The sequence below is a fragment of the Oryzias latipes genome, chromosome 24 (assembly GCF_053564925.1).
Source record: "Oryzias latipes strain Hd-rR chromosome 24, Olatipes_Hd-rR_3.1".
In the NCBI taxonomy this organism is placed as follows: domain Eukaryota; kingdom Metazoa; phylum Chordata; class Actinopteri; order Beloniformes; family Adrianichthyidae; genus Oryzias; species Oryzias latipes.
This window is the reverse complement of record NC_136260.1, coordinates 11,610,285-11,627,977: the sequence shown is the minus strand read 5'-3', so window position 1 is coordinate 11,627,977 and position 17,693 is coordinate 11,610,285. Positions and strand designations below refer to the sequence as shown.

Genomic DNA, 17,693 nt, shown 5'->3' with positions numbered 1-17,693 from the left:
GAGGAAAAAAACGCTGTATTTCTGAAACTGTAAGAATAAGATTAGTTGCAAATATATGTAGCAACAAATGGAGACATCAAGGTAAATTGCAATTTTTGCAGGTAATTTGATAATTTATTAACTGATGTGAAAGACAAACTGTATTACAAATTCATCAAATCTATTGGAAAATCCCTTTTGGAAGATAAGTACAAGTTTTTAGTCATTTTTATTTGAAATTGTAGCAATGATGTCTGCATTCGTTTCTTAAAGTGATGTCAAATGCAATGGAAATAGAAATTTAAGAAGAGAAATGTCCAAAAACTTTACTTTTTGTATAAAATCTAAATTTATTGCTAAAATATAGTTTTTAGCGCTCCAACAAACATGACATGACGTAAACCGTCACAAGTCACAGTCACAAGTTTTTTAGACAAAGTACATTTTGGCAAGCATTGTACACCACAAGGGGGCAGTATAAGCAAACAAAACATGGCAAAATACTTGGATTTTTCATGAATCAATGAGCTAAAATGAAAGTGACATCTCTGACGTTCACACAGTTTTCTTCGACCTCAGTTCCTGCACCCACTTTATATTCTGGCACCAGATGGAACAAACCATTATGGGGTCATGTTTTCCAAAGCAACAAGTACTTTTACAAGTCCTGCACAGTGTGGTGGAAGGCAAAAACCATCAGCATCCCATAAGTTTGATTTAAAAAAAGAAAAAAAAAGTTCATCTGCGTTGTTATTGTTCATTTTGATTAACAATGACACAGTGATCTCAACAAAAAAATAGAATGTTATGACCAGAATAAGTCCTAACATTTTTTATGGTATTTTTTTTATTATTGTTCAAGGGAGTAGGGGAAAAATACCCCTTATTAAATCCCACAAAAGCCAGTGAGAGACATGTTCGGTGAATATACTCAGATCCATAAAACAAACATTTACTAGGGTGTTTTTTGAATTGGCAAAAAGGGGGGTTTACTGCTGTGTTATGACACTTGGCCTCACACAGGTGCAGCCCACTGTGATCACCTGGGTCCCGAGCATGAAGTCGTATTTCCTTGACTTTTTCTTTTTTTTCTTGCCGACACTCTGCTGCTTCTGGACCCTGAAACAAGAAATGAAAACTAAAGGAAGGCACATGGAGGAGGTGAAGCTGCCAGAAAATTATCCTGCAGGACTATACGAGTTTTAATGTTTGATGGGCGACTCCGACATAAATTATGTTTTTGGTATTTTTAACATGTTCTTGTGGATTTTTTCTGATAATGGAGGACATATATAAAGACAAGTAAGCTTAAAATTGCCCGTCTGAGTATTTATTTGTTGAAATCATTGTGAATAGATCCATTTACTTTTTCATTTTCCTCATGTCCAGAAATTGTAAGCCTGGGATAGCTTCAATATTGCTACCTTTTTTTGTTTAACCGGTAATGTTAGATTGGGGTAGTAAAGGGGCGCGCTTACTTCACACCAGCAGTCCCCCCCACAACTCAGAGGCAAATTTCTAATGAATGCAGAAACTAAATCCCAAAAAACGAAACAGGTTTTTTGACTATGCCAAAAAAAAAAAAAAAAACGCCATAATCATATTTGAAAGACCACTGGGAACACTTTTGTAAAAGATCAAAAGATGGTGGGAGTTTTTAGTCAGTTCTTGTTTTTCTGTTAGTATTGTCTACTTCTAAAGGTAATAGCAGCTAACTTTAACAATGAGTGAGACACACAAGTATTTGTGCTTTAATCTTCCTGGTCTATTTAAAGAGGCATAAAAAAAGAGAAAAATGGATCATAAACTGGAATTGGTTATTATGGTTAGGTTTACATTGAGGCAAATTATCTAGCAACTGCATGCTTTGCAGAATAAATGTGTCAGAAGTCACAGCTCTGCAGGGACAGAAAATGTTCACATGGGGCTCTGAGTGGAAAAACATTCACACCACATTTACACAATAATTGCGACTTCTAAGATGCTTTGATGACATCTGCAAACCAAAATGTGGAACAAAACTCTGAAAGGGTGTGCCATTTACGACAATTGTGTCATCTGTTTATGGGTTTTTAGCCTTTTGACTGCAGTTTTACAGCATTATTTTACGACTGTTTTTTTGAAAATGAAGTTGATTTCTACAACATCCCAGTCTTTATTTATTTCAGTTAACCCTTTAAAGGCCACCACATCAAAGAAGTGATGAAAAATGTACTTTTTTTACATTAAGATGATTTTTTAACCCTTTGATGAAATCCTGTTTTAATAAAGAGTTTCAATTATGACATGTTGGATGATTTGGTAAGTTTTTGCTCTCAACATGGTTAGTTTAAACTACAAAAGATTTGACATCAGTGTTCAGGAAAAAAAACACCTTAATTACCAACAAATTTGGCCCACTAATTTTTGACATGATGTTTTATAAATAATGAATTAAAAACACCATGATTAACAATGGATGAGTTATTCTCTCCATAAAGATTTGAAAATGAGCTAAACTTGTGTGTTTGAGATTTCCGGAGGCAGCCATTTTGAAATGAGCAGCAAAGGCCCTTCTACTGCCCCTGGGGGACTGACGATGAACTACAGGGAAGAAAACATGGACCGAGTTTCATACCATGGTCCGGGTGAATACTCGATTCTGATTGGCTGCTGGGTGTGCGTTAAAACGTGATAATGCATACTAACCCTTACATATACAATGGGTTTTTAAAAAAAAATTGTGATCATGCTAATGAGACAAGGGGCTCAGAAATGTGTGTGTCAAATATGATACAAAGGGTGTTAAAGAAACTATTCCAAACTAGGAAATATATTCCCAACTTCTGTGTAGATTTTTCACCTACAAGGTGTCATATTTTCAAAGATTGACAGGAAGCAGCTGGTCACCTGTACAGAACCAGGATTTGATACTGGATGGGTTTAGCCTCCAGCGCGTCATCCTCCACCCCGTCACGGATGCATCCAGAAGTCTGGCATTCCGCCTCTGAGATACTCTTGGGCAAACGAGATGAATTATAGTTTTCTCTGGAAGGACGCAAACCGAAAGGAAAAAGGGTTATTATGTTTCAACACTTGGAACTATTGGTAATTTTGTTTTATTCTATAAACAAATAAAAATAGTTGCATTATAGCAGTAGGGAACTACACATGAACTTTGAAATTCTACCCATCACCTCAAGATTTTTCTGCACAGTTGCTTTGATACAATCAGACCACAAAAACAAAAAGGCACAAAAGAATTTTAGTTCCAGGCAAAAATTGTTTTGGGAGGCATGTTGGTGGGAATAATACCTTGAATACCAAGGACTATTACGCACTTTAGCAACTGAAATTAGAGTAAAGCCTTTTTTTCACTTTTTTTTGCTTTAAGTTCGAAATATACCCAACAATATAGTGCTGGTTAAAATAGCTTTTCCCACGCATTTACATTTTTGTAAATTAGAATTTCAAATGCATCATCCATTAATCATTTAATAAAATTCTGGGATCATATTTTAATTTTTCCTGCTCAAAAGTGCCAGATAATGATTTTTTTAATTACTGAAGTGCATTAATTTGATGCTTTTGAAAGAGAATCATTACAGTTATGCAAAGCAGAGTGTCATCAGCAAATCTCCAAATATTGTGTCTTCAAAGGGATAAAAGAGTCATGTAGCTTTTTTGTTGTAAATTCTCTTTAAATGTTGGGGGAAAAATCCAGTTAATATGTTTATATCATTTTGTTTGTGTAGTGTCTTTGTTATTTTGATCTTACTATTAAAGTACCTATAAAAACATTTAAAAAATGTGTTTTTCATTTTTTTGTGAATTTTCAATAATCACTTTACCAATTCTTAATCAAAACCTACAAATTTCAGACGATCTCTTTAAAAGATTCATTTAAAAAAAACACTCAACATAGGGTATCATTAAGTAACAAACATGTACCAAGTCCTATCCAGATGGTTAGTGCATTTTTTTAACATGAGACTTATTTAACTTTGTTTACGTTGGGCCTTTTTAATACAAGTTTGACATGAAAATTTGGCAAAAGCAGATGTGACATATTAAAGTGAAATAGTTCAGTCGAATGGGTGTTATGTCACTTCCCAGCAGTTTATCCCAAATTAACCAGTAGAGCTACTCACCTGTACGTCCAGGGTGACAGAGAGGAGTTTGCCAAGTTTGAGGTTGAAACGCTGTAAAACTGAGGCATCACTGATGGATCCAAACTCACTTTGAGAGTTCTGTACTTTGGTCCTTGCTTCAGCCGCGCTGGGAAAGTCTGACTTTTTTTGGCGTGCTCCAGAGAGAGGAGACCCAGCAACAGCAAAGCTCTCAGAACCTGAAGAAGCGCAGAAATGACAAGAAAAAAAGAAAATCAGCAGCAAATCATATCTTCATAGTTTGATGTTTAGTTCTTGATTGTCCACTAAGTTTCCTGAACAATGCAGAATTTTCATATTGTATTTGATTTTATTTTGAAAAATAGGGGGAAAGAGGTTTTGGTTTTTTTTGCTAGATCATTTAAAATCACAACTTATAAAAAACTTTACTTTTTGAGGTTATATTTAAGACAAAACAGATTGACTTACCAGAAGCATGATTGTGTCGTCTCTGCCTCAACGCTCAGCTTCAAGTGTGAGGGGGCTCCTCTGCAGTCTGCTTTTGTTTAGTCTCTAGTCTGTTCACAGGACGACCTGTCAGCACTGAAGTGCTTTGGCGGGAAGTGAGCTGATTTCAAATATGCTTGTTTTTATTTTCACAGATCAAAGTGTCATTCTTTGGCACTTTACTTTCAAAAATCCATCTAATTTCTTGTACTGGGATTATTCAACCAACTAAAAAGGCTTTTAAATTAAAAATACCAATCTCAAAGGTGTGAAAATGTTTTCACACCTTATGTGGCTGATGGGAAAATGGGGAATTTCCTCTCTTGGGGGGGAAACTTTTTGGGTAAAAAGTGCAACAAAATAAAGCATTAATTGTTAAAAAAAAAAAACATGGGAAAAAGACACAAAAATCCTCCTTAATTACAGTTAAATAACGACCCCAACAATTCATTTCCTCAAGATGATAACCAGACATTAGTTTCTAAATAGTTTCTTTGAGTCACATTTGGAATCCATTCCAATCTGTCTGCACTCTACAAGTAAGGCTTTCACTCGAAACCACACCAACGCTTGAACAGAACGGCCTAAACAATGTAGGTCAAGGAAATGCTGACACAGGTTCTGGTAAAAAAAAAAATCAGACCAACTCGTAATAATGATAGCATCTGATCTTCTGTAGAACTTTAAGAGAAAGGGACACTCTTAGAAAAAAATCGATGGAGTCAGAGCTTTTCTTTACTGATTTAGAGGTTTTAAAACATAGGCCTACTTTTTTGTGAGATAAAAACAATCAAAACAGTACTTTCAATTTTTTTAAAATACTGTTGCTCAGTGATATCCAATTCTACAGCTAGAGGAATTGATTTGAAATAAATTTTGGGGTGCAAAACTGTGAAAAATCCTGGATTCGTTTTTGACTCCATAAGGGCCCACTTCAATAGAAATTGTGTTTTAACATGTTCCTGTAGCATTTTTCTGATGACGGACGACACATATGAAGACAATTAGGATTAAAATTGCATTTCTGAATATCAATTTGTTGTAAATCAGGTGCAGATGAAAAATCCAATTTGAAAAAGATCGTAGTAGTGATATAGGAAATACACTGGGCGGGCCACGGGCTCCCTGCTCCGAGCTCTTGGCAACTAGTGAACTACTGCCGCTCTGCAGAAACTATGTCGTAGAAAACAACAGGTTGTTTGATTTTGGCTAAAAACAGCAGAATCATAATTAAAAGACCACTGGGGACGCTTTTACAGTAAATCAATAAATGATCAGAGTAGGTATTTAGGAAACATCCTGTTTTAGAGGGACTTCAAGACAGAACTTTACACGTCTGAGTCTCTAAAAAAACTATCAAAACTTTAATGAAAAGTTTAGGTTTGATCCCTAATGCTGCAAAACAGCAGTGTCTGGGTTGGTACACTGCAAAAATAGGCCCTTTGGAAAAATGTCAAAAATTCTTTCCCCATTGGCAGAATTCTTAAAATAAGCAAAACAATCTGCCAGAGGTTAAAATAAATAAATACTTAGAATTCTCTTCTTTTTTTTATTCTAGTCACTAAGATACTGTATTTCTTCTTCAAAAATGATTATTTTGCTATTGAAAAACTTTCTTGATATGATTTTTTTCTTGGAAATTAAGACATTTTTTCTTGAAGCGTGGGTCTTTTTACTGTCTTGAGATTTAATTTTTGCAGTGTAGATGATAGTTCTACAGTTGTACTTTTTCTTCATCAGCTGCCTGTTAAAAGTGAATAAGAATTTTAAATTTTTATGTTTTGAACAGACAAATGTCACATTTCCAAGACTCATACTTTCCCTTAAATCCTCTCTTGCAGAATGCAGGATTGATAGTTCTGAGAATTTCCAAAAAAAATGGAATTTGTTCCAGACTTCCTTTTTTGGTTGAAAACAATCAGGGGATAAGCATCAAACTCTTTTTTTGATGAAGGTTTTTCCTCTTCATGTGTATTTCCTGTCTTTGCTGGAGTCATATCATATGTTCAGGCCCTGGAATGGTGCTGAACCAATCCGGGTGTACCCCGGCTTTGCCTTGTCAAGACCAGGATGTGCTCCAGTGACCCCGTGACCCCTAGAAAGAACTGAGTGAAAATTGATGGATGGATCTTCTAACAGATGTTTAAGGGTGTCTGTATGTTTCTACAATAGGTTTCTTCCATTCGAAGGAGAGTTGTTCTTTACAGTTTCTCAAATCCTTCATCTGTTGCTCATTTACTTTTTTTGAAGCAGCTATTGAATTACGCAGCGCCGTGAGAATTTCACGGCTTTTTGGGGGAATTTTAGTAGTAAACTGACTTTGGCATCGTTTGCACGACAGTCTTTGATTATTCAAAGTGTTTTCACACAAAAAAGGTTTCTTTTTTACGCTTTGCTGTCAATCTGTTTTTATTTTATGGTAACGTTTCTTTTTTCACAGCTGGATGTGCTCTATGGCGTTCAGGTCAAGGGACATTGCTGACCTGAACCCCATAGAGCACGTCTGTGACCTGCCGAAGCAGACACTGGGTGATGGTACCCCAACCCTAGGTGACCTGGCACAACTGGATGCAGCTTTTGTGGAAGAGTGGACGCATTGCTTCACAACAACAACGTGAGGCATCACTGTCAAGCTACGTTCACACAGGGCATGTGACACATGCTCTTGAAAAACACACGTTCTTAAACGCACTTTTCAAAGTGAGAAGACGCAGTGAGACGCAGTGAGAAACGTCTTCTTCTTTTTCTACTGTTTACAGGCGCAGGCCCGCCACCTTGGAAGAGGCTTGGTGTCAAAGTGGTGCAAATCTGGTGAATCTTGATCCAGACTTTTTCTTTCACAGCTCTATCCTGATATATGAAAGACTTGGTATCATAGAATTCTGACAAATTAGGAATTTCTCCTTTACGATCATTTCAAATGGTTGGTACGTCCGTGAATTAAAGGGGAGGCCATCCATACATCACTACAAAATGTGAGTCCCTAGTTGGTCAAAGTTCAACCCGATTTAATGTATTTGGAGTTCTACAAACAGTACACACGTCACATTAGATTCATACATTTGAATGGTTGTCAAATAGTCAAATGTTGATTTATTTGTTGATTTTTTGGTGTTTTGTGCATCTGTTTTTTCCTTACATTAAATCAACACTCATTTATCCAACTTTCTCTTCTTCCACAGCTTCCCTCCAGTCATGCATGGCTTTCTTCTTCAGCCTTGAAACAGTCCTCTTCCTCACACCTCTCACCGCTGTCATTGTGGCGTGAGCAGGATCTTGGAGTCCATTAGCATTTCAAAAGGGATTCTCAATGCTAAATTTCGCCAGATCTTTTGCAGATGTCGAGAAAAACGTTGTAAAAACGTTGTAAATATACATGGATGTCCAGAGTTAAACCACAGAGCAAAGGAGGCGGGATCACAAAGCCCTAAAGGAGGGGGGAATTTAGTGGATTCTTCTGGCCTCGAAGCGTCCTCACTTGGAAAACAGAGACTCGAATTCCACCTTTTACAAGGGTTTTGATGTTTCTGGGATGCAAGTTGAAGCACGGGAGGACCAAGTCAAGTCTTGAGTGAAACCTTCCATATGTCTCTAAGCTGTTTTAGATTATGCATTTGGATAAAATATGATAACTTAAACCAAGCAGAAAGATATTGTAGTTTTTCCCCTTCTTTCAACCTCTTCTGTTTCTCAGCCATAGCTGTAAAAATGTTGAAGGGAGCCAAGAAGGAAATTCAACGTTTCATAAAAACCTAACACTAAAAACAAAAGAAGAAAAATCTGTTTTTGGGTTTCTAGTTCAGCTCTGACATCTATAAGCAAACACTTGTCAGAGCAGAGAGCAAACAAACAGCTGTGGCGATCAGTGAGAATGAAAGCTGCCTTTGGTTTGGAGTTGATAGGTATTCAGGCTGCGGGCCGCGCTGCGCTGATATGAATCAGATGTGGGAGTCGAGGTTGAGGTCTCGGATCTGGATCGCTATAACCTGTCTTGCTTTTTTTTGTGTGCCTCACATCTGTCTTATCTCCCGTCTGATCAGAGTCGGGTTGCAGAGCAACCAACCTGCAGTTAAAATTGCAGGTTGGTTTTCATATTAAAGGACTTCCTTTGTAATCCTTGTAGAGGAGGAACATAGTTGTAAGTATTTAGGATTTGGTTCATTTCAAGGAATAAAATGAAAAAAGAATTAAAGACATATATATTATATTAACATCTAAGATCTAAACATCCACATACAGATACAAATTATTCCATTATAACTACTGCACAATCTTAAATAGACATATATGTACTTTTACACAATACGTGGCATAATGAATCCACTACATGTAAAGTTTTTCAAAAAGAGTCAAATTAGTTGTTTAGAAAGGGAGTAGGAGGAAGTGAATTTATATAATACCATCTCTGTGTTTTTTTCTAGTAATCTTCACAAAATTTCACACAAAAACTGCCAAACTTTACACTTTAAACCAAAGTTTTGTTGACCTTTGACCCCATTAGGAGGCCACCATCTTTGGTAATCTGGTTTAGTAATCTATTGATTCCTAACTACTGAATGCATCAATGGGAAGCTACTGTAATGAATGAATGAATGAAGCTTTATTTATACAGCAATTTACACCTTCAGGGTACCAAAGTGCTTCACAACATAAGGAAGACAAAAGAAAGTTTAAAATTAGGCAAATTAAGAATAAATTTAAAAATAGCATAAAATTACAAAAACTGTCAGCAAGAGAAGAAGCACCCCAGTGTTTCTGTCACCCTGGTCACATGAAGCAGATATTGATTAGCAGACCATAAGACTGTAGAACGGCTGCAGAGAGTTAAAAGCTCAGTTAAATAAAATGGGGCTAGACCATGAAGAGCTTTAAAAACAAACAGTAAAAGTTTGAACTAACTTCTAAAATGAATGGGGAGCCAGGGAAGTGAATTGAATACTATAGAGAGATCTGTTCTCATCTGGATATTCTAGTTAACAGTCAAGCTGCTGCATTCTGAACTAACTGGAGACGGTTTGCAATAATCTATGCAGGAGGTAATCATGGCGTGGATGGTTGTTTCTAGATCACTCTGACTCAGGAAAGGTTTAGATTTCCCTAAACGGCTCAAGTGATAAAAGCTCATTTTGATAATGTTATCAATCTATTTGTCCAATTCAAAACAGCAGTAAAAGATAACCCCCGATCTCTAACAGCAGTAGAGTCAGCTGTAGAGGTGTCACCAAAAACAATTCTCTTTGTTTTTGACTCGTTCAAATACAGAAAATTCTGGCTCAACCACTGCTTTACGTCGTCAAGACGCTCCGTTAAAATGTTTTGTGAGCTCTTTTTTCTCATACTGAGGGATAAATATATATCTGCAGATCATCAGCGAAACAATAAAAAGAGACATCATGCCACGCAATGACAGAATCAAGAGGCAGCAGATAGAAAGAAAAAAGAGCAGGACCAAGGATAGAACCTTGTGGTACACCAAAGGACAGAGGAGCCACAGAAGAGGCCTCACCAGTCCTGACTGAAAAACGTCTGTTAAATAGGACTTAAACCAGTCCAGTGTGGTGCCACGAATGCGGATGTGACGCTCTAGTCGAGACAGGATGACCATGTGTTCCTCACAAATTTTTTTACCGGAATGTTGTAAAAATTTACCACAAGAAGTGATGCCTCAAGATGAACATATTAGGAATGTGGACGTATTTGAGAAAAAAAAACTCTGTGGCCAAAGATATTTAAAAAAATATATTTTACCGATTCTACTAAAAATGACGTAGACCTGTTTTTAACCCCCAGGCGACCAATACATAACATTTTGAAAAAAGTGGGGGGTTTTCACGGTTGCAGAGGCAGAGGTGGACAGTGAGGGGTGTGTAGCAACCATTTTATAAAGTAAAAACATAGAAAAGTGTGTGTTTTTTCATCCTCACCTTTTCTCAGTTTAGTCTATGGAAAAAGAAAATTATGTTTATTCATGTAGAAAAAAAAGGAGAAATCAGAGGCTTTTCAATGTTTTGGAAATACTTAAAACTAAAAAAAATCACTGCCTAAGAAATTCAGGTTAAACCAAATATTTCTAGTCTACAATGACGTGTTAAACAACTGCTAAATGGGAAAATCAACAAAAAAACCAACAAAATATAGATTTTTGTAGCATCTATGAAGGTGTCATGTTCTCACTGCTTTGAAATGTGACGTTTTGGTCAATTAGTCTGTTATTTTACACAAATAACGCATAAAGTACTACGGAAAAAGGAACAGTGATGCTCTGTACTACTACCGGTACTTTTCAACAATGACAAAAAACACAACATCGCTGCAATACATCATTTTTGTTGATTGATGGCATTTATGAGGAGCAATAATAAAAGCTTTGAAAGAACTCCCAGATATGGGAGCTGGAAGACTTTCAAACTATTCTCACTGGCAAATCTCAAACTTTGCAATAACAGACCTGAGAGATAAACTGTAGAGAAATGTGTAAGGCTTTATCGAGGTTAGCATGCAATGTGGTTTGGTGCAAAGCCCTGTCAAAATAAAAGAGGCACCCAAATGTTTTACCGAGTGTTTTTTTATTTATACAATAACAAAAATCAATTTTATTTGGCGCCTTTCTTGGAAACCAAGGGGCCCAAACATAGAATAATGACAGTAAAACAAACAAAAAAAACAGTAAAAAAAACACTTATAAAAATAGGCAGAGGCAGTGAAGTTATGGGTTGGAAGTTGGAAAAGGTGGGTTCTGAAAATGGATCGGATTAGATACAGTACACATCTTTTTTCCATTTATTTTTTATATTTATCTATGTATTATTACATTTTGTGTGTTATGGTATATATCTGTACAATTTTCTTTTTTTACATTAATATACTATTGTGAATATCCATTTATGTATTTTTTGTTTCAAATATTAAGAAAACAGATTTCTTTTTCTGCTAAAGGCGTTTAAATGACCAAAATAATTTTGTGATTTAACTCAAAGCCTTTCTAATGCTATTAACAAAAACATCATTTTTGATATGATTACCAAACTTTGGATCATACTTCAACTTGTTAAAATAAATAGTTTTATAATTACAGAAGAATAGGTTTCATTTGGTTTCAGACTGAATGAACCCTGACAGGCTTTTTTTTTTTTTTAAAAAACCCTGACAGGCATTTTTTGCTGACAGGAAAACAAGGTGAGACGTCGGTGAGTCACGGCGGAGCGGATCCAGAGCAGCACCGCCTCCTGAATGAACTTTATTCTGCACGGCATCTGAGCAGCAAAGGCCTACATCTGGGCCAAGCTGCGGTTAAGCGTCTGATGAAGTCACTGCTTTCTGTTTGAATAGCACCTTTATCAACAAAAAAATGGAGGAAATTAGAAAGAAAAACAACAAATTTCATTAAGGTGTCGACATCTGCAGATTTGATCCCCATAAAACCAGTTTATTGAAAGTATTCAGTCAAAAATCAGACTTGTGCATCATTTTATTCGTTTTTCACTTTGACAGATTAACAATATCAGATCCTTTCTACTATTTACAAAAGCAGAGCTGAGAAAAATCCACCTTGTTCCACCAAACACACACAAACAGTCCCTCATCATCCTCGCTCAGATGAGGAAGATGATGTCATCCGCCACCATGACCTGGTTATCGTCCTGCATGCGCGCCAAAGCTGTGCGGACATCTGCGTCCGTGAAGACTGCCGCGCCCTCCTTGTTGATGCCGTCCATCAGCGCTGCCATCTTGACCGACTGAGCGTGTGCGGACTGGAAGACTGCGAAAAGCGAGGACTTGAACTCCTTCAGCCTGAGGGAGAGGAAGAGGAGAGGGTTTTTAGGATCTAAGTTGAGGAGTTATTAATGTTGGACCTACATGAGGCCGGGGCCATGTACCTCTCAGCAGACAGCTCTACATCTTCAGCCTGCGGCGTGGCGTCCATGGCCTCCTCCTCCTCCTGCCGCCGCTGGGGTTTGGTTACCTTGGAGATTCCAGTCTGAACTACAGAGAAGAATTCAAAGCAGGAAGTTCTTCTGGGTTCAAAAGGTGCCTGAAACATCACTACTTACTCTCAGGAACTTCCTGCTCTTCGGTGAAGTCGTAGGGGCTGCGAGGCTCGCAGCTTTGAGATCCACGTCGCCCCCTGCAGGAGATAAGAGGAAGTGTTAGTGCTGACTTCAGGGCAGATCTTTTTTTTTTTTACCAATAGTCCTCCTGACCTCTTCCTCTGGCTGCTCTGTGATCGCTGTGAGACCGCCTCTTCCTCCTCTTCATCCTCTGAACCGGAGTCGCGCTCCTGTCTTGAGCGCTTCTTCTCTTTTTCCAGGACCTGCGGGTCACACGGTGGGGGCGTCATCGCAAAAGCCAAAATCCCCTCGCAGGCGTGACAGAGTGGGACCAACCTTTTTGAAGTAAGCAAACTGGACGAGCTCCACGGCGACCTCCGAGTCCACGCGCTCCACCACTTTGCTGATGCGGGATTTGGCGTGCGCCGTGGAGAGGCGGATCAGCGTCTCTAGAGTACGAGCCGTTACTGGGGAGGTCTGCGGGGAGGAGATGAGGTCAGAGCCGGAACTGTATGCCCAAAAAGGAAAAAGGAAGAAGAGCTCCTGCTCACCCTCGCCATGTCCGATCCCAGCTGCTCCTGGCCCCTCAGTCTGGAATACTCCTCTGCGATGTGATTGGCCGCCTCTTCCGTCAGCACGGGAGTCACCGCCTTGGCGATGTGGATGTACTTCCTCATGAACTCCTTACTCAGAATCTTATCCCTGCAAGCGAACGTCCATGTTTAAATTCAGGTGATTCCTCGGAAAATCCTGTGGCGTAGAGAATCTGCGCCTCCTACTTCTTCCTCCTGCTTCCGTGCAGCAGGACGTTGTGTTTCTCATAGATCTGCAGCTCCTCGCGCTCGTCCGCCGCCGCGTCCGGATCCTCGGTGGTCAGCACGTCCACCGTCCCGCCCAGAGCCATAGCTAGAGAAGGAGGCGACATTGTTAGGAAGCGAGGCGTAAAGCGGGCGCAGACGACACCACTGCGGCTCTTTAGTACCTGTCCCCTCCTGCTCGCGCGGGTCGCGGTAGCGGTGCATCCTCAGCACGTGGTCAGAGACCTCGCGGTCCTGCTCCGGGTCCATCTGGTCCAGAACGATAAACAAAAGGTCGAAGCGAGACAGGAGAGAGTCCTGCAGGCCGATGTTCTCCATGGGGGTCTTGTACTGGTCATACTGCGGCAAAAATAAAAGTAGATGAAAGGAAGTAGGAGTCAGTGTGGCGAGATTTTGCAGGGGAGGGGCTTACCCTTCCGTAGACCGGATTGGCAGCGGCCAGCACGGAGCAACGGGCGTTGAGCCGTGCGTGGATACCGGCCTTCGCGATGGTGACGCGGCCCTGCTCCATCACCTCGTGGATGGCCGTGCGGTCCATGTCGGACATCTTGTCGAATTCATCAATGCACACCACGCCGCGGTCGGCCAGCACCATGGCGCCCGCCTCCAGGCGCCGCTCGCCTTGGGGGAGAAAACCCATTGAGCGGTGGAGCAAAGGAGAACGATCGAGTTAGTCAAGAGAAAAGGCGGGGTTACCTGTCTCCTGGTCGGTGGTGACGGCAGCCGTGAGACCCACGCCAGACGACCCCCGCCCGGTAGTGGGGATGGCTCTGGGCGCCGTGTGGAGGACATATCGCAGCAGCTGGGACTTCGCCACCGACGGGTCACCTGTCAGAGGTTAAAGACCCACGATCACCAACGGGGAGGTGAAGGGGGGTTGGGGTTGCGCTTTTTACAATAGATCACAAGATAATGGAAGTGGGTCCACCCAGAAGCTCCTGGATTCCTGCGGTGGTCTTACCGATGAGCAGGATGTTGATGTCCCCTCGGATGCGGGAGCCGTTCTCCAGAACCTTCTCCACGCCTCCCAGCAGCATGCACAGGATGGCCTTCTTGATATACTCGTGGCCGTGGATGCTGGGAGCCAGAGAGCGCGCCAGCTGGTCAAATACGTTCTACAGGGGGGAGAAAAACCCAAATGTTTCAACGTCTCTGTCTGCTGAAACAGGAAGTTCTAAAGGGAGGAAAATGACGCACAATGGAGCGAGTCTGACTGAAATTCCTGATCTTGGCAGCGTCGTCGGCAGAGAAGCACGGAGACACCTCCTTGCTCATTTGTTTCACGTTGCATGCTATCATGATCGTCCTACAACCCAAAAGAATTGAGTTAATGGTCAAAGTTTCTCAGTAAACCCGGAAAGCGGCAGAGAAACGTGTCTCACCTGAAGGTGCCGGAGGTGAATCCCCCCTTCTTTCCAGGAAGGCAGCGGTACGTTCCGATCACCTGCACCCTGTCTCCGGGTTTCACCATATCCACCAGGTCGTTGTCTAGGATGATGTCCACGGAGCGGGGCAGCTGGCCCGCGGGGGCCTTCTCGGGCATTTCCTGCACTGTGATGGTCTGGTGGTCTTTGTAGATGGACAGACCGAACTCCGTCTCCAGCGGGTTGTTCTCCTCGTCCTGAAAGCATCACGTTCAGTCCAAAGCTCGCGTCTGAGGAGGCTAAGATGGCAGCTTCACCTGTACCTTGGTGGGGTAACTAGCGCTGGAGGGAAAGGCGTCCAGCGAGGTCAGGTCAGTGTACTTCCTCTCCATGGTCTTCTTCGTGGCCGGGCAGTAGTGGACGCTGCGCACCACCTTGGGACGCACCAGAGAACCTACAGACCACAAAGTCACATCAGGGCTTCTGCCGTCCTTCTGCCAATCCCACAAACAGAAATGTGCTCACATTTGGTGATGATGCCCTCCACACAAACCATGCTGCCCAGCAGGCGGGACGTCAGCGTCCGCGGCGAGACGTGCTTGGCGCCGAAGCTCCCCTCCAGACCCACGAAGAACTCCTCGTGCTGCTTGGCGTAGGTGGCGTCCACAGAGGCGACCAGATCCTTCAGAGCCCGCTGGAACGCCACCAGCTCCTCGAATGCGTTGGTCATCAGTCTGTTAGAGGAAAATTGTTCAAATTCATTAAAGAAATACGGAATTTCCTGAGGTGATCTTCACTCATGATTAAAATGTAATTAATTTCTACTAGTAACAAATTCCTTTCAAAATAAAATATATCCTAAATATATCCCAAAATAAAATATAACCTATATTTCCTGCTGCAGCAGATTTACTTGACTTAAAATAAAGACAATTAGTTAAAAAAAACATACCCAATGTTTATGTAAATTATTAACCTTTTTTCAAAGTCAATGAGCCTCAATAGAGACAAAAGGGCCGCAATTGACTCCAAATCACCGTTTTGATAAACTAGAGTAAAACGTTACATTTCTCCTTTTGATCACGAAATCGCCCTATGATTTTCGCTGTTTTGTGTGCACGTGTTACGTTTACAGAAAAGTGTGTGTGTTGTGTTTGCATTGTGTTGTTTCTGACTTTGCAGCTCGGGCTTCGTTGCGTCTCCTCAGGTCGTTGATGTTGACGATGAGTCGTGCTTTGTTCTCGTTGATCATGTCCCGGACTTTGCTTTGGTAAATGCCCTGGTCTTGCTAAAAATGAAAAGTCGTGATGAAAAACATTAAAACAGAAAAAATAATTAGTTTCGCCAAAACCGAATCACTTCACGTGAGACCAAAGAAACAGAACAGAACAGTTTTTTGCCGCAGACTCACATCGTCGTCCAGGAAGTCCAGATAGTCCCTCTGTGCCTCCCTCATTTCCTGGTCATCTACGACGTCGGTCGACATCTTTGTTGTAAAGTTAAGTTTTTAAGTCTTTAAACTAATAAAAACTCTTTAACCGCCGCAGTGTGCTCCTCTGCAGGCAAACCACACAAGTGAAAGAGTTTCGCGCCACTACATATCACGTGCCACCAAAGCGTGCACCACTATTGGCCAGCTTGCAAGCCACCTCCTCGGCTCCCAGTTCAGCTATCCAATAAAGTGTTTGCTTCCCTCTGTGGCCCCGCCTTCCCAGAGGACTCCCGCGAAAATGCAGCGGAAGGAAGGAGTCTGGAGGTGGGCGTCCATTTCCAGACAATTTGCAGTTATAGATTTCTGCCAGTAGAGGGCGACAAACACCAACCGGAAATTCAACAAAACTACAGAATTTTTTTAATTATGTAAATCCTGGAGAACTTAAGAACACATTTCCTTTGGACTTTTAAAGTTAATTTGACTTTTTTGTTTGTTTGTTTATATTGGGTAGCCGCAGTCAACAGCGGTAAAAAAAAATAGAAAAAACTAACAAGTAAAAGTTTTTAAAGAGGAAATAAATATGAATTATTTTTTCCCTAATTACTATTTATATTCGGATTTATCTAAACATGCAACCAGGTACAGTTTTTCTCAGTTGCTCTAGTACAATTCTCAGATCAGAATTGAAGTTTGCAAATACGTGTGTGCATTTCTCAAAACAATTTGTACAAACAGCAGCATAGATCTTTGGTTCATCTCTCAAAACTAAGTCTTTATGTCATTGAACATGTCAGTGCCATCAGAATGTCAAGTCCTTGTGTCATTGTCTACGAACAAGACAGTCAAATTACTTAGTCATGTTGTCAATATAACTGTGTACTTTAGAGGGAGGTTCTGATGTAAACTATGGCTAAAGTTTGGATGACAATTATTGTAAAATGTAAGTTACACCTTTTCTGTTTGATTGCAAGAGACTGGACAAGATTCACATTTACACTTTTATTGTTCATATTGTAATTTGTTGACAGACCATGTCATACCAACATAAAAAAAAAAACACCGCAAACAGTAACACAAACGGAAAATAAAAGAAAGGACAATATTCTGTACAACAGTACAGGCAGTGCAGTAGGAATTGGTGTGGTCTTCCTACACCTCTTGTCGTTCCTGTATTTTAGGCCACGAATTCTCATCCACATCACAGCGAATAGCCTCTCTTGCAATGCAGTGAAATATGTTTGTCACATTATGACAACTTGGTCAACCATTTTGCAGTTGACGACTTACGATGAACTAATGACTAGGTGTTTTGAGGAGTAAGACTGTTGCAAGGTGAACTATATAATACATTTTTGATCAACATGACATAAACAACTGATAATGTAGCAAAGAGCAGAGAATTGTACATAATCATTTGCATGGATGTACCAAAGCAACTGCAACTTGTTCAAAGA

The 17,693-nt window shown here is 40.4% G+C and overlaps 2 protein-coding genes across 2 annotated transcripts; both read right to left on the bottom strand.

Annotated features, from left to right (window-relative positions):
* Positions 1 to 884: 884 nt before the first annotated feature.
* Positions 885 to 4,718, bottom strand: il17a/f3 (interleukin 17a/f3). Its single transcript, NM_001204786.1, has 4 exons — positions 4,557 to 4,718; positions 4,110 to 4,306; positions 2,869 to 3,006; positions 885 to 1,098 (listed from the first exon to the last, which is right to left on the bottom strand). The coding sequence occupies exons 1-4, from the start codon at positions 4,563 to 4,565 to the stop codon at positions 969 to 971; spliced, it is 474 nt and encodes a 157-aa protein (NP_001191715.1). The 5' UTR covers positions 4,566 to 4,718; the 3' UTR covers positions 885 to 968.
* A 7,306-nt stretch (positions 4,719 to 12,024) lies between these two features.
* Positions 12,025 to 16,457, bottom strand: mcm3 (minichromosome maintenance complex component 3). Its single transcript, XM_023953194.2, has 17 exons — positions 16,216 to 16,457; positions 15,980 to 16,092; positions 15,330 to 15,538; positions 15,128 to 15,258; positions 14,823 to 15,061; positions 14,638 to 14,746; positions 14,402 to 14,555; positions 14,137 to 14,268; positions 13,853 to 14,061; positions 13,605 to 13,779; positions 13,402 to 13,528; positions 13,174 to 13,324; positions 12,959 to 13,099; positions 12,776 to 12,885; positions 12,626 to 12,699; positions 12,452 to 12,557; positions 12,025 to 12,365 (listed from the first exon to the last, which is right to left on the bottom strand). Exons 1-17 carry the CDS (start codon positions 16,288 to 16,290, stop codon positions 12,167 to 12,169), a joined length of 2,454 nt encoding a protein of 817 aa, XP_023808962.1. The 5' UTR covers positions 16,291 to 16,457; the 3' UTR covers positions 12,025 to 12,166.
* Positions 16,458 to 17,693: the final 1,236 nt, after the last annotated feature.